This window comes from Hyperolius riggenbachi, chromosome 11 (genome assembly GCF_040937935.1).
Source record: "Hyperolius riggenbachi isolate aHypRig1 chromosome 11, aHypRig1.pri, whole genome shotgun sequence".
NCBI lineage: Eukaryota > Metazoa > Chordata > Amphibia > Anura > Hyperoliidae > Hyperolius > Hyperolius riggenbachi.
In genome coordinates, this window is record NC_090656.1 from 193,531,229 (window position 1) to 193,547,911 (window position 16,683).

Below are 16,683 nucleotides of genomic sequence, written 5' to 3' on the forward strand. Positions count from 1 at the left end.
GAAAATATAATCGTTCTGAATGTTGGATTTTACAATCCAATTGAAAAGTGAAAATACCCTAATCGTACTGTTTATGGGAACAACTGATAATTGCCTTTCCGATCACTTTAGATTGTAAAATCGTGTCAAAAGATCGCATCTGGGGAAAAAATTGTACCAATAAAGGGCACCTTAACCACTTGAGGACCCACCCTTTACCCACCCTTTACCAGTGCTGTTTTAGCTGATCTGTGCTGGGTGGGCTGTGCAGCCCCCAGCACAGATCAGCTGGCACGCAGAGCGACCAGATCGCCCACCTTTTTTTCCCACTAGGGGGATGATGTGCTGGGGGGGTCTGATCGCTCCTGCCTGATGGGTGTTGCGGTGGGGGGGGCACCTCAAAGCCCCCCTCCGCTGCGGAATTCCTCCCCTCCCTCTCCTACCTGTTCCCCCCCGGTGATCCGCGATGCACAGGACGCTATCCGTCCTGTGCAGCCAGTGAAAGGCTGTCCCCTGTCACATGGCTGCGATCCCCGGCCGCTGATTGGCCGGGGATCGCCGATCTGCCTTACGGCGCTGCTGCGCAGCAGCGCCGTACAATGTAAACAAAGCGGATTATTTCCGCTTGTGTTTACATTTAGCCTGCGAGCCGCGATCGGCGGCCCGCAGGCTATTCACGGAGCCCCCCGCCGTGAATTGACAGGAAGCAGCCGCTCGCGCGAGCGGCTGCTTCCTGATTAATTAGCCTGCAGCCGGCGACGCAGAACTGTGTCGCTGGTCCTGCAGCTGCCACTTTGCCGACGCGCGGTATGAGTGCGCGGTCGGCAAGTGGTTAAAGAGGAACTGTAACCAAAATAACAATTAATAAAATTGCCTATTTTTTTTTACATTACTCATTTATAAATTATATAGTCAGCATGTGCCCAATCTTTCACCTCCTTGATGTAGTTTCTTAAATTTATCACAGGCACGAACATCTTTTCTTTAGTCCTGGCAGGTGATCTCTGTGAAATGTTCCTTTAGGCCTTGTTCACATTGCATTCCGAATGCATTAGAGTTCGCGTTGGGCGTATTTTGATGCCATTTTTTTGTGTGATTCCCAGCGCTTGGGTGGGCGGCGCGTTTTTGTTAAAAGTGCTTTTCCAGAGTTTTGTAATTCACTCCCTGACGCAAGTCAGGAAGTGAACTCTTTGACCTGGAAAATAATAAATACAATGTATTTATTCTTAAAAACGCGAAGGCAAACGCTGCACAAAGCAATTTTGTGAGCGTTTGTGTTTTTCTTCATTGAGGTGGAATCGCCCACTATTGTGATAAATTGTACAATTTAAAATTAATTTGTATAAAATGTATGTTTGATCAAGAATAGAATGCACTTTGAATTTCTTTTTTCCTATGTTGCTGTCACTTACAATAAATCTGACCAGTTTTGGGCCCGTTCGTCATCTCCTTATAGCGGCTTCCCGAGGTTCTCAAAAGCACTTACTGGTGGCAGTAACTCAGTCCAACTGACAAAACGGTGTGTGAGTAGGTACAGTTGTGTGCAGAATTATTCAACCCCCACTGAAATTGAGTGTTTTGGCCTGCTTGACATTGATTTTGATGATTTCAGTCATCTTGTTTACAGTTAAATCAAAGAGGCACTTGTAAGTCATACAAATATAACCAGAGGCGTAGCAATAGGGGGTGCAGAGGTTGCGACCGCATCGGGGCCCTTAGGCCAGAGGGGCCCCGAAAGGCCCACCCCCAACTACAGTATTAGCTCTCTATTGGTCCTGTGCTCATAATAATCACTTCTATAGATACTTTGAATAATGGTAATTATTAACAAACTCTTCCCCATCCCCTTCTTCCACCTCTGACACTCTGACACTGTAATTGCCATTGGCAGGTTTTGGTGCACCGTATCAATTGTTATGTATAGAGTGCTTGGGGGGGCCCCATTGCAAAACTTGCATCGGGGCCCGCAGCTCCTTAGCTACGCCACTGAATATAACATAACATTTATAATGAAATAACCACAAATGTCTTTTCTGTGCTCACATCATTATCAGTTTTATTCAACCCCCAAGTGCCATTCATACTTAGTACAACATCCTTTTCCAGTTATAACAGCTTAAACATGAAGCGTAGCTTGACACAAGTGTCTTGCAGTGATCTACGGGTATCTTAGCCCATTCTTCATGGGCAAAAGCCTCCAGTTCAGTCACATTCTTATGCTACGTACACACATGCGACAACGATCGTTCGTTAAGAACGACGAACGAACTTTTAATTGATGAAAGAACGACCTAAGTAAAGTTAGTTTTAAAAGGTGTGTAACGATCTGATCGTTAGAACGAACGTTACATCAAAAAAGCAACTATTGCGCCTGCGCATAAAAATGAGAAGTTTCACGAAGAAATAGTGAAATGCGCATGTCAAGCCTAGTACGAACGATCGTTTCCAACGATGTACTACTTTTGCAAACGATCGTCGTTGGTTAAAATCCGCCGAGACAGAACTTTCTTTTGTAGCGATTTGGCTCGTTCGTCGTTTGCCTTAATAGTCGGTGGTTCGTTTTTTGTAACGATCGTCGTTGGTAAAGATCGGGGAACGATCGTTACAAACGACTATAGTCGCATGTGTGTACGCACCTTTAGGCTTGTGCGCTGCAACTGCTTAGGTTCTCAATCGGATTTAAGTCTGGTGACTACGATGGCCACTCCAAAATGTTTTTAAATGTATAATTTCATTATAAATGTTATGTTATATTTGTCTGACTTACAAGTGCCTCTTTGATTTAATTCTAAACAAGATGAGTGAAATGATCAAAATCAATGTCAAACTGGCCAAAACACTCAATTTCAGTGGGGGTTGAATAATTTTGAACATAACTGTATGCTTGTATTTTTGTATAGATCCTTTACTGGGAGGGCTTTTGTAAATAATGAAATGGTTAATTTGCATATGCAGTGGTGCTCTGGGAGACATCTCGAGCTCACTCCAACCTGAATTATCGCAAATTCTTTCTGTTTTAGGAAAGCAAATTTTTGTTTTTTTTTGTAAATAATGAAGAACCCCCATGAGGAGATAGGCTAGTTAGATTTTTACTGCTTCCTGTAACACATTTTTATATTTATGTGTTAACAATCTACACATTTTCAACATAGAGGTCCTTAATTTCCTCAAGTCTTTCTATGCAGAGAAGGCAGCATAGTACTATCCTCATACAAATGACATGGGGATATCGCTGGGAAAAAGTGAAAATCAGTCACACTGAGCCTCCTGTGTTCAAGTTCTGCTGGAATCTCTTATTTCACAAGTCTGTGCAGAGCAAGCATGCGAGGAGAGCAGCCTGAGTGCAGGAGGGAGGGAGGGTGGAAATGGTGAGTGAAGGAGCTGCGTGTACACCTTGCTACACCCTGAGGGTTAGTCACCCCGGGAACGCCCATAGGGGCTGGAATCCGGGCGCACAGAGGATCTGGACTCTGCTGCTTCTCAAGGGGAATACCAGGTGAGTGCAGACTTTACTTTATCTTCATTCTTTATAGGACGCCAACTTGTTCTGTACACTTGGACGGTGCGGTGACAGCGATGGCCAGGCAGGCAGGCACACGGGATGCCAGTCCCAGTGCCCACGTGTGCCATTATGGAGAGCTGAACCCCACAGAGCTTATCATCTATGTGGGAGAGTAGTGGCAGTGTTCTTTCCTCTACACAGTGTGATATTCAGACTGCCTTGTGCTGCTGAACAGGTTATATAAGCAGGGAAATGAGAATAACTGCTACATAGAAGAATTATGCACGAAGGACTGTTTTATCTGGATACTTTCATCTAACCAAATGCCTGGTACACACCATGCCCTGATGCCTGGTACACACCATGCCCTGATGCCTGGTACACACCATGCCCTGATGCCTGGTACACACCATGCCCTGATGCCTGGTACACACCATGCCCTGATGCCTGGTACACACCATGCCCTGATGCCTGATACACACCATGCCCTGATGCCTGGTACACACCATCCCCTGATGCCTGGTACACACCATGCCCTGATGCCTGGTACACACCATGCCCTGATGCCTGGTACACACCATGCCCTGATGCCTGGTACACACCATGCCCTGATGCCTGGTACACACCATGCCCTGATGCCTGATACACACCATGCCCTGATGCCTGGTACACACCATGCCCTGATGCCTGGTACACACCATGCCCTGATGCCTGGTACACACCATGCCCTGATGCCTGGTACACACCATGCCCTGATGCCTGGTACACACCATGCCCTGATGCCTGGTACACACCATCCCCTGATGCCTGGTACAACACCATGCCCTGATGCCTGGTACACACCATGCCCTGATGCCTGGTACACACCATCCCCTGATGCCTGGTACACACCATCCCCTGATGCCTGGTACACACCATGCCCTGATGCCTGGTACACACCATGCCCTGATGCCTGGTACACACCATGCCCTGATGCCTGGTACACACCATGCCCTGATGCCTGGTACACACCATGCCCTGATGCCTGGTACACACCATGCCTGGTACATACCATGCCCTGATGTCTGATACACACCATGCCCTGATGCCTGGTACACACCATGCCCTGATGCCTGGTACACACCATGCCCTGATGACTGATACACACCATGCCCTGATGCCTGGTATACACCATGCCCTGATGCCTGGTACACACCATGCCCTGATGCCTGGTACACACCATGCCCTGATGCCTGGTACACACCATGCCCTGATGCCTGGTACACACGATGCCCTGATGCCTGGCACACACCATGCCCTGATGCCTTGTTCACACCATGCCCTGATGCCTGGTACACACCATGCCCTGATGCCTGATACACACCATGCCCTGATGCCTGATACACACCATGCCCTGATGCTTGGTGCACACCATGCCCTGATGCCTGGTACACACCATGCCCTGATGCCTGGTACACACCATGCCCTGATGCCTGGTACACACCATGCCCTGATGCCTGATACACAGCATGCCCTGATGCCTGGTACACACCATGCCCTGATGCCTGATACACACCATGCCCTGATGCTTGGTGCACACCATGCCCTGATGCCTGGTACACACCATGCCCTGATGCCTGGTACACACCATGCCCTGATGCCTGATATACACCATGCCCTGATGCCTGGTACACACCATGCCCTGATGACTGATACACACCATGCCCTGATGCTTGGTGCACACCATGCCCTGATGCCTGGTACACACCATGCCCTGATGCCTGATACACACCATGCCCTGATGCCTGGTGCACACCATGCCCTGATGCCTGGTTCACAGCATGCCTGGTATACACCATGCCCTGATGCCTGGTGCACACCATGCCCTGATGCCTGGTACACACCATGCCCTGATGCCTGGTGCACACCATGCCCTGATGCCTGGTTCACAGCATGCCTGGTATACACCATGCCCTGATGCCTGGTACACACTATGCCCTGATGCTTGGTGCACACCATGCCCTGATGCCTGGTACACACCATGCCCTGATGCCTGGTACACACCATGCCCTGATGACTGATACACACCATGCCCTGATGCCTGGTATACACCATGCCCTGATGCTTGGTGCACACCATGCCCTGATGCCTGGTACACACCATGCCCTGATGCCTGGTACACACCATGCCCTGATGCCTGGTACACACCATGCCCTGATGAGCAAACAGATAATTGTGATTTAATTGACAGGAAATAAACTCCATTGATGTTCCCAATCAACTGTGAACGATTCTTAAAGCGATAGTTCATCGGCAATTTTGTGGATTGGAAAAATGTTTTTTATAATCAGCTGTGATGGATAAGAAGTACAGATTGGTTTGTTGGCGGTGAAATAATCGCTGTATCATGACATGTTATTTCCAATTGCATTTGGTGGTCGGGTGCGTGGGACTAGATTTCAGGGTGACAAATGGAACACCCACCCCCTCCCCTTCCCCCGATCTAAAATGTGCTCTCCTGGAGCCATGGAGAGTGCTGCAGCAGAGTGACCCCCCCCCCCTCCCTCCCCCGATCTAAAATGTGCTCTCCTGGAGCCATGGAGAGTGCTGCAGCAGAGTGCCCACTCACCTGTCTGCTGGCGATATCCTCCAGTCGCTGCCAGGGTGCATGTGTCCTATGGCCCAACTATACTTATGTGGTCACGTAACGTACGCGGCACTGGGTCACGGTACCTGTGCCCGGTTGGAATGGAGAGAGGACACAGGAGCGCATCAGTGGACAGGTGAGCATACGCTCCACTGCCAACACATCGGCTTCACAGATTTTCAATCGTTTTTTTTGCTGCAATCTATCGGCAACCTACGTGCAGTGTGTGACCATAATAGATCCCTCTCAGATCAGATTTCCATCAAAGAGGGCTATATCTGATGGTCGAATATGGTGGGCATCTATAAATGTATGTGTTATATAGGTAGATGAAAATCAGGGCTGTGGAGTTGGAGCAATTTTGGGTACCTGGAGTCGGAGTCAGTGGTTTCAGTAAACTGAGGAGTCTGAGTCGGATGATTTTTGAACCAAATCCATAGCCTTTGTAAAAATTAAACTAAGGAGTCGGAGCAATTTTGGGTACCTGGAGTCGGAGTCGGTGGTTTCAGAAACCTGGGGAGTCGGATGATTTTTGTACCGACTCCTCAGCCCTGCTGAAAATTGTTTAATGTTTTGTAGAAGATACCATAAAATGTAACTCTGTGTTTTGATTTTCTATCATCTTTCATAAACCTTTGAAAGTAAAAAGCAATGACTACAGTACTAGATGAAAGCTCCCTGAGGGTGTATATACAGCAGGCTTGCGGTATGCAGCATTGTGCTTGTTGTGTGTTGCTGAAGTTCTGCCGTGAGTAATAATCTTTCCCGGTTTAATTGCAGCGTGACTCTGTAATCCTGTCCTCCAATTCAGATCAAGCATCTCGAGGAAGCAGGAGGCAAAGCTGGGATTCCCGGCATGGAAACTCTATTAGATCCCAACACAACGAGGTATGTCTACTGTACAAGAGACATATAGAGATATTCAGTGCTTTCAGCAGTGCATTCCTGCAGGGAACGGTTATAATCTGAGCGCATTAATGATGTATGAGTCAGGATGTCATGTTTGTTTCAAAGTCTAGCAATGCTTTTACTGCTGCTGTACTGAGTTCAGTGTTACTTTGTATAGGTGTTATATGTCTGCATGTCAAACAGGAGGGCTTATCAGTGTTTGATTGGTGAGCAAGGTGTCATGTCTACAGCATGCATTATACAGCACCCAGAGATGGATTAACGTGGACCAGGACTCAGAACTTCCTCTCTGCTCCATAAGACCTTTACAGAACAACATTTCCTTGTTACAGCTTATAGAGCTCCTTCAAAGATGCTGCAGTGTAGTTACTTCCTGGTTTGCTGGGACCACAGAAAGGGTTAAACTACTGTTTTAACATATTAGCTCTCAACTCAGCAGACAGCTGGGTGCTCAAATTACACTTGTTTATTTCCTGGCTGTCCTGCTGTTCATCTGATACTTTTATCCATGGACCCTGAACTAGGATGGAGATCAGATCTTTTTGACTGAAGACTGACTGAATTAGTCACATGCTTGTTTCAGGTGAGTGATCCGGACACTACTGCAACGAAGGAGATCAGCAGGACTGCCAGGCAACTGGTATTGTTTAAAAGGTAATAAAATGGCAGCCTCCATATTCCTTTCTGTTGAGGTGTCCTTTAAGGTGAAATGGGGAACTTTAGGCCCACCCTTGATGGCCTCCTGGCTTCTTTTTGGTGAGATTTTGTGGGGGCTAGCATCAACTTGGCCCCTAGTCTCTCTCCAGGCCCTAGGCAATGGCCTAAATTGCCTTGTCGATTATCCGGCTCTGACATCCCTGCGCCTGCTGAAAGTCTGGTTAATGTTATTCCCCCTCCCAGTTGTTGCAACCTGGGGGGACATGTAATGTGGGCACCGGCGGGCCAAATTACCGTGGTTTTTTTCCAGATTTTAGCTCCGGCAATCACCGATGCTCAAATTAGTCACTGAGCGCCGCTATAGCCATAACTCATGGCCTGTGACGGCACCCAAATCACTGTTTCCCGAAATTAGCTGTCTTGACTGTAATTACCACATCACACGCAGAGCTGGGCGAGCCTTGAGATTACCCTCTGAGGGAGAGAATGGGGGAGGTAGGCAACAATGAGATGCAGTTACAGTAGAGTCCCCATTAACCAGGACTTAACCAACTAGCGGTAAACCAGGGAGCCACAGAGGCTTCAGTGTTCTCCCCAGGCTCTTTTAGCCGGGCGCTCCACCCGGCTAGTTTTGGTGAGCACCCGGCTGTCATTGGCTCACCTCCTTCTCTGCTATAAGCAGAGTTGTGCAGAGAGGCGCCGGCCCTGCATTCTCTCATCTCACCCCACCCGGCTACTTTTTCATGCCGCCCGGCTACTTTTTCAAAAATTCTGGACTTGTCTCTCTCCCTCTCTCTTATTATTGTAGAGCAGCGCGCAGCGGAAACCAGTTAGCAGAGCTCTGGGCACTGGTTCTCTTCACTTCTACAGCTGCTGCTCTGCTGCATCCTCTGTAGGCTCCCAATGTGTCACCTGATCTGCATCGAGTCACGTGACTCTCATTGGGAGCCGTGCAGAGGATGCAGTAGACGGTAACACAGTGAATAGTGACGCCCCGGAGCTCTGGTAAGTGGTTTCCAATGCGCGCTGCTCTGCATTTGTTTGGGGGTGGCGGGAAGTAGCATCATCATAACCATCATCCATATCACCCAGCGATTGTGAGGCTAGGTTCACAGTAGGACGTTACGGTGCTGCATTGTACAGTTATATAATGCAGCTTACTGCACTGAAATGAGAAGTGTATGCGACGTTCACAGTGCGACGTCAGCATTGCATTGTGGCATTATGGTAACGCACTGCTGCAGTGCGCTACCTGTAAATGCACACGTTACCGGGTACAGGAAAGCATACTTTTCATTGACTGTATGCTTTACTGTACCTACTGTATGCGACGGTAACAGCATTAAAGCAGATCCGAGATGAAAAACTAACTATAACAAGTATCTTGTATATATATCTTATCTAAAGTTTAGATAGTTTACACAGTAAATCTAGCTGCAAACAGCTTCAACAGTTTATGATTTATTCCTGTGATACAATGAGGGCAGCCATGTTCTGTTTGTCACATTACACACAGGCAAGCTGATAGCATCTCCAGTCCTCAGCCTGTGAAAACTTGACTCCCCTCTGCCTATGAAATCTCTGGCTAGTAACCTCCTCCTTCCCAGACTGAGCTCCCATAAGCCCTTGCTACTAAGGCTCAGAGTGCCAAGGCACTCTGGGGAAGCTGTGGGCGAGGCTTGTTTAGTTTATAGGGAATTAGAGTATTAAAACAAAACAAAACAAAATATTTGGCTTGAGGAATGCCCTATAAACTATATGAAAGGAACACAATTATGCAATAAGTAAAAGTTTATCTCGGATCCACTTTAACCGCTTGCAGACTTGAAGTCCTGGGGCAGGGCTTTTCAGGAAATTGCACGCGCCGATGCACAGGCATCTCCGCTTGAATGACGGAGCTCTGCTCCCTTATGATTTTCCCAGCGGCGACCGCTGGACGGCGACACCGCCGTCAATTTACAATGCACAGCGCTGCGATCTAAGGCAGCGCTGTACTGGGGACAGCCGTGTCACTCGGCTGTCCCCTACAGAGCATCAGGAGCGATACGCTTTTTTTTTTTGTTGCGTTGCATTGTAATGCTGCATTGCAAGTTTACAACGCAACATCCTACTGTGAACCTAGCCTGGAAGATGTCAGAAGTCAGGTTCGCTGAGCCAGGATAAAACATTACTTTGATAAAAGCTTGCTTCACTAATTTAAAGCCTGACTCTGGGCAGAAATCCAGCAACACACATAGGTAGTAACATTTCACCTACAAGACACAAGCCAAGATCCAATTTACCTTTTACATAATTTGGTTATGTCCTTCCATTGCCTCAATGTGTGTGCTTGTTCATGTGATAGGACAAAGACTCTTGTCTCTAGAGAGCCTACCAGGAGCTTGTTGGGACTGACATCCATCCACACTCCCCTCTACTACATCACAGTAGTCTTTAATAGTGGTCTTTACTCCAGTGGCGAAGCTAGAAATTATGGGGCTCCATAGCAAAACTTTTATGGGGCCCTCAGATGTAGGCACTCACAAGCACTGCCACCTGCCCCAAACCTACAGATGTGAGTTAATTGGCAATTTACATGCTCATACAATCTGAACTGCATATAGTCCATGGACACTGATCGAGGGTGGAGGAACATAAGAAAGTTAATAGTGAATACATCAAGTATCACCTGGACCCCCTCTGCTTCAGGGCCCAAATAGTGGCTGCTATGGCTATTGCTACACCCCTGGCCTACTCCTATTCTATTATTGGAAAGTTATAGTCCTGAAAGGATACCTGAGGTGACATGTGACATGATGAGATAGACATGTGTATGTACAGTGCCTAGCACACAAGTAACTATGCTGTGTTCCTTTTTTTCTTTCTCTGCCTGAAAGATTCAAACATCAGATATGTAAGTGGCAGTTCCTGTCTGGAGTCAGGACTGGGTCAGACTACAGTGCGATCCTCACTGATAAGAAATTACAACTATAAAACACTTTCCTAGCAGAAAATGGCTTCTGAGAGCAGAAAACAGATAAAAGGGGTCAATAGTTCATAGATTTTAGCTCTGGCATACGTCAATGACGGTGTCGTTGAGCAAAAACAATAAAACAGTAAAAACGTAAAAATAAAATAAAACTGTGGAATATCTTAAAAAGTCATTTTTAGGAAAAGGAGTATAGATACAATTGTTTATTTCATTCGTTTATTTTACATCGGGTGTCGTTTAATGGGAAATCTAGTGATCTCTGGGTCCCATCTTTACAAGCCTGGAAGAAATAAATCAATGACTTGTTGCATTTATATAAAGCAGCATATATACAGCCAGGAAGTATCTGCAAAAATGTACTAAAATCTGGAAACCCTGGATTGATGCCCTAAACTGTGATATAATGATAGCATAATTGATGTCTCTGCCACTTTATATTCCTGGACTTAATGTTCCCTTTGTGATCCCTGTGTAGACATATTTGTCACTGAGGGGAATGCAGGGGTGGGGGTGATCCACTGGTTGTATGTTATTTTTCTCTTTTTGTTTGTGTGTCTGTGTGTGTTTATGTTATTTTGTTTAATTGTTGTGTAGACCTATCCCACCTGATAGTGGCAGCTGGTCCACACAGAATTTTCAAAAATAAAAAAGATTGCTTTTACCTTTAGCTAGCGTGGAGAAAGATTTCTACTTTCCGAGGACTTTATTCGTGTCTGTGTATCCAATGGAATGCTACTCTCTCATTTCTTGTCAAACTTATGTAAGGGGATATTTCCTCTTCTTAGCTAAGTATTTATTTTTGAGCTATTTGATGCCTCAGGTACTTTAAAGTGGATCCGAGATGAAAAACTAACTATAACAAGTAACTTGTCCATATATCTTATCTAAAGTTTAGATAGTTTACACAGCAAATCTAGCTGCAAACATCTTTAATAGAAAATTATTATTTCTTCCTGTGATACAATGACAGCAGCCATGTTGTTTGGAAACATTACACAGAGGCAGGCTTATCTGTATCTTGATCACTCAGCCTGTGAAAAAAACCTAATCCCCCCTCCTCCCCTCTGCCTCTGAAATCAATGGCTAGTAATACCTCCCCCTCCTCCTGCCCAGACTGAGTTCCTATGAGCCCTTGCTACTGCCAAGGCTCTCTGAAAACCTGTGGGCGTGGTTTATGTAGTTTATAGGGAATTAGAGTATTAAAACAAAAACAAAAAAGCATTTGGCTTGAGGAATGCCCTATAAACAATAGGAAAGGAACACACATATGCAATGAGTAAAAGTTCACCTCGGATCCACTTTAACACACTTTAAATCAAATTTGAAGTGAAAGAAGTATGATATAATGAATTGCATGTGTAGTACGGATAAGGAATAGAACATTAGTAGTGAAGAAAAGAGTCTCATATTTTCAGTTATATAGATTTTCTTTATAACATTGCATCATTCTGTCATATTTGCAGTTTACAAACCACACTTTTTTAAACTATAAATCGAAGCAGAGCTAATGACCCTTTGAACTCTCCTGCAGTATCTCAACCTGACTCTCACTGTTTATTTGATGTATAAGGGCTTCAGAAAACAGGACCAAGTTGGGTCGGAGAGCTCAGAGAAGCTCTTATACATAAATAACAACTGAAGTTTCTTAACTCTTCCTGTACTGGAAAACAACATGAGACTCTTTTCTTTGTTACTACTGTAATGCGCTATTTCTTTGCTGTGCTACACATACAATTCATTATCTCATACGTTTGTTTTTACTTTAAGTTTGCTTTAAGCTGGAAGTTATTTCATTTGGAATTTTACCTTAAGATGAGATTGTTTTTGTTTATTGAAGTATTCATACCATTATTTGTTAATATGGGTTCGGGGTAACAGCAGGAGTCTCACCTGTGGCATCAAAACTTCCAGGAATGCCCGAGGCAACCACATGAGGATAAGCAGATCTGACATCATTACTTCCAGCTACACACAAACATTTCTTCACAATTAACGGCCAGGCATGGATTGTCAACTTAGCAGCATTTGCATAAAAAACTGCCTTATCTAAAACAGATTTTATATAATACTAGCTGAACCCAGCATTGCCCGAGTATGTATTTGGTTGTTGTTGGGTGACACACAGTCACTCAATGACCAAGTTTGTGAGCTTTGGGGTATTTGGCATCAATGATGTGAGAATGGAAGCAGTTTAAATGTTCATTAAAATCAATCAAACACATCAGATTGGCTGTTTGGGCCTCCGCCCATTTTCTAAATTTCTAAGTTTGAACCCCAGTCACCCAATGACCGACTGTAGCAGTTTTGCGGCCTCTGCCATTAACAGTGTAAGAATGGCAGCAATTTAAATATTCCCCATGAAAATTAATAGTTGAATTTTGATTGGCTGTTGTAGGCACCACCCACTTTCATGGACATTAATCCCAGTCACCCAATGACCAACTGCACCAAGTTTGAGCACCCTACCATTAACTGCGTAAAAATGGCTGCAGTTTACATTTTCCCATGTAAAATGTTTTATGCTCCGCCCACTTTCTCTGAATTTTTAACCTCGGTCACCATTGGTCAGTGACCAACTGTGCCAAATTTGGGGACCCTGGCTTTATTATTGTGATAATAGCAGCCTTTTAAATTTTGCCATTGATGTCAATGGGGGAAATCTGATTGGCTGTTAGTTGTTCCGCCCAAGTGTGCAAAACACGCACGCATGTGAAAAATAGAAACCTGCAATTGAAGGATTTCTTATTGTTGCCAAGGTGGTAAGGTTAATTACTCACCAGCTGGCCCATAATTAATGACAGAAACTCTTTTCCACTGGAAGTAGTCTTCAAGAACTTTCTTTACATACAGTAATATGGTCAGGAGTGTTTTATGTGTCAGCTGTGTTTGAGCACTACATTACTGTAGTGCTTTATAACCTCTCTTGTACCTTGTCTTTGTAGCACAACAGAACCCGTGTATGATTATCCTCACCAAGAAAGCTCCCGCTCTCCGACTCCAAGAGGATCGCCAACCCTAGTCAGCATTTCTGACAGACTCCTTCTAACGCAGAGTGTCTGGCTTCACCTCAGTGTTAATTCAGCCACTGCTCTGCATATACTGCAGAGGGAGCCTCCAGGGGTAAGTGTGGCCTTCACACAGGCTGACAGGAATAGTATGGGTTGTACATACCTCCCAACTTTTTGAGATGAGAAAAAGGGACACTTAAGCCACACCCCTGGCCACGCCCTTACCACGCCTCTAGTCACGCATACCATAAAGATTTTATAAGAAACATATGTTGTTTTATAATTCAAACCACACTGGTCCTTTCTATCCTGGTTCAGGAGGGTAAGGGTGCCCGTGGGTGGGGAGGGTGCCCGTGGGTGGGTAGGAGGGTAAGGGTGCCTGTGGGTGGGGAGGAGGGTGAGGATGGCCGTGGGTGGGGAGGAGGGTAAGGGTGCCCGTGGGTGGTGAGGAGGATAAGGGTGCCCATGGGTGGTAAGGAGGGTGAGGATGGCCGTGGCTGGTGAGGAGGGTGAGGATGGCCGTGGGTGGGGAGGAGGGGGAGGATGGCCGTGGGTGGGGAGGAGGATGAGGATGGCCGTGGCTGGGGTGGAGGATGAGGGTGCCCGTGGCTGGGGAGGAGGATGAGGGTGAATGACTGTGGGTGGGGAGGAAGGTAAGGGTGCCCGTGGGTGGTGAGGAGGGTAAGGGTGCCCATGGGTGGGGAGGAGGGTAAGGGTGCCCGTTGGTGGTGAGGATGGCCGTGGGTGGTGAGGAGGGTAAGGGTGCCCGTGGGTGGTGAGGAGGGTAAGGGTGCCCGTGGGTGGTGAGGAGGGTGAGGATGGCCGTGGGTGGGGAGGAGGGTAAGGGTGCCCGTGGGTGGTGAGGATGGCCGTGGGTGGGGAGGAGGGTAAGGGTGCCCGTGGGTGGTGAGGATGGCCGTGGGTGGGGAGGAGGGTAAGGGTGCCCGTGGGTGGTGAGGAGGGTGAGGATGGCCGTGGGTGGGGAGGAGGATGAGGGTGAATGACTGTGGGTGGGGAGGAAGGTAAGGGTGCCCGTGGGTGGTGAGGAGGGTAAGGGTGCCCATGGGTGGGGAGGAGGGTAAGGGTGCCCGTTGGTGGTGAGGATGGCCGTGGGTGGTGAGGAGGGTAAGGGTGCCCGTGGGTGGTGAGGAGGGTAAGGGTGCCCGTGGGTGGTGAGGAGGGTAAGGGTGCCCGTGGGTGGGGAGGAGGGTAAGGGTGCCCGTGGGTGGTGAGGATGGCCGTGGGTGGGGAGGAGGGTAAGGGTGCCCGTGGGTGGTGAGGATGGCCGTGGGTGGGGAGGAGGGTAAGGGTGCCCGTGGGTGGTGAGGAGGGTGAGGATGGCCGTGGGTGGGGAGGAGGGCAAGGGTGCCCGTAGGTGGTGAGTAGGGTGAGGATGGCCGTGAGTGGGGAGGAGGATAAGGGTGCCCGTGGGTGGTGAGGAGGGTGAGGATGGCCGTGGGTGGGGAGGAGGGTGAGGGTGCCCGTGGGTGGTGAGGAGGGTGAGGGTGCCCGTGGGTGGTGAGGAGGGTGAGGATGGGTGCCACTGTAAAAAAAATGATCGAGGCGCCAGCCGCGGGTAAGTGGGATGTGGGACGCGTGCATCCCCTTACTACCTCCCTTCCTCCCTTGGAATCTGGCCCCCGTGTGTCCCCCCGTTAGCAGAGTGCGGAGCGGGCTGTCATTACCTGCGTCCATGCGTACCGATGTCCAGCTTCATTCAGCCTTCCTGCTTCCTGTGACGTCACAGGAAGCAGAATGAAGCTGGACATCGGTACGCATGGACGCAGGTAATGACAGCCCGCTCCGCACTCTGCTAACGGGGGGACACACAGGGCCAGATTCCAAGGGAGGGAGGGAGGTAGTAATGGGATGCACGCGTCCCGCAACCCACTTACCCGCGGCTGGCGCCTCGATCATTTTTTTTTACCCTCACTGCCCACTGCCGCCCGGGACTTGGGGGGCTGATAGCGGGAGAGCCCCCCAAAATCGTGACAGTCCCGACGAAAACGGGACGGTTGGGCCCTATGGTCGTATGCAGAGGGAGCCCCCAGGGGTAAGTGTGGCCTTCACACAGGCTGACAGGGATAGTAGGGGTGATATGCAGAGGGAGCCTCCAGGGGTAAGTGTGGTCATCACACAGGCTGACAGGGATAGTAGGGGTGATAGGCAGAGGGAACCTCCAGGGGTGAGTGTGGTCATCACACAGGCTGACAGGGATAGTAGGGGTGATATGCAGAGGGAGCCTCCAGGGGTAAGTGTGGTCATCACACAGGCTGACAGGAATAGTAGGGGTGATATGCAGAGGGAACCTCCAGGGGTAAGTGTGGTCATCACACAGGCTGACAGGAATAGTAGGGGTGATATGCAGAGGGAGCCTCCAGGGGTAAGTGTGGTCATCACACAGGCTGACAGGGATAGTAGGGGTGATATGCAGAGGGAGCCTCCAGGGGTGAGTGTGGTCATCACACAGGCTGACAGGGATAGTAGGGGTGATATGCAGAGGGAGCCTCCAGGGGTGAGTGTGGTCATCACACAGGCTGACAGGGATAGTAAGGGTGATATGCAGAGGGGGCCTCCAGGGGTGAGTGTGGTCATCACACAGGCTGACAGGGATAGTAAGGGTGATATGCAGAGGGAACCTCCAGGGGTAAGTGTGGTCATCACACAGGCTGACAGGGATAGTAGGGGTGATATGCAGAGGGAGCCTCCAGGGGTGAGTGTGGTCATCACACAGGCTGACAGGGATAGTAAGGGTGATATGCAGAGGGAGCCTCCAGGGGTGAGTGTGGTCATCACACAGGCTGACAGGGATAGTAGGGGTGATATGCAGAGGGAGCCTCCAGGGGTGAGTGTGGTCATCACACAGGCTGACAGGGATAGTAGGGGTGATATGCAGAGGGAGCCTCCAGGGGTGAGTGTGGTCATCACACAGGCTGACAGGGATAGTAGGGGTGATATGCAGAGGGAGCCTCCAGGGGTGAGTGTGGTCATCACACAGGCTGACAGGAATAGTAGGGGTGATATGCAGAGG

At 48.3% G+C, this 16,683-nt stretch overlaps 1 protein-coding gene across 2 annotated transcripts in view; it reads left to right on the forward strand.

The window, feature by feature from the left end:
• Positions 1-3,359: 3,359 nt before the first annotated feature.
• RIN1 (Ras and Rab interactor 1) overlaps positions 3,360-16,683 on the forward strand; it is a 64,951-nt gene continuing 51,627 nt past the window's right edge. The window contains exons 1-3 of one of the 2 annotated variants that reach the window (XM_068261350.1): positions 3,360-3,475; positions 6,888-6,995; positions 13,587-13,764. In XM_068261350.1, coding sequence (XP_068117451.1) covers positions 6,964-6,995; positions 13,587-13,764 — 210 coding nt within the window. In that variant the 5' untranslated portion in view covers positions 3,360-3,475; positions 6,888-6,963. Of the gene's footprint in view, positions 3,476-3,730; positions 3,812-6,887; positions 6,996-13,586; positions 13,765-16,683 lie in introns of those variants that run through there. The other variant, XM_068261351.1, reaches the window with a different exon arrangement.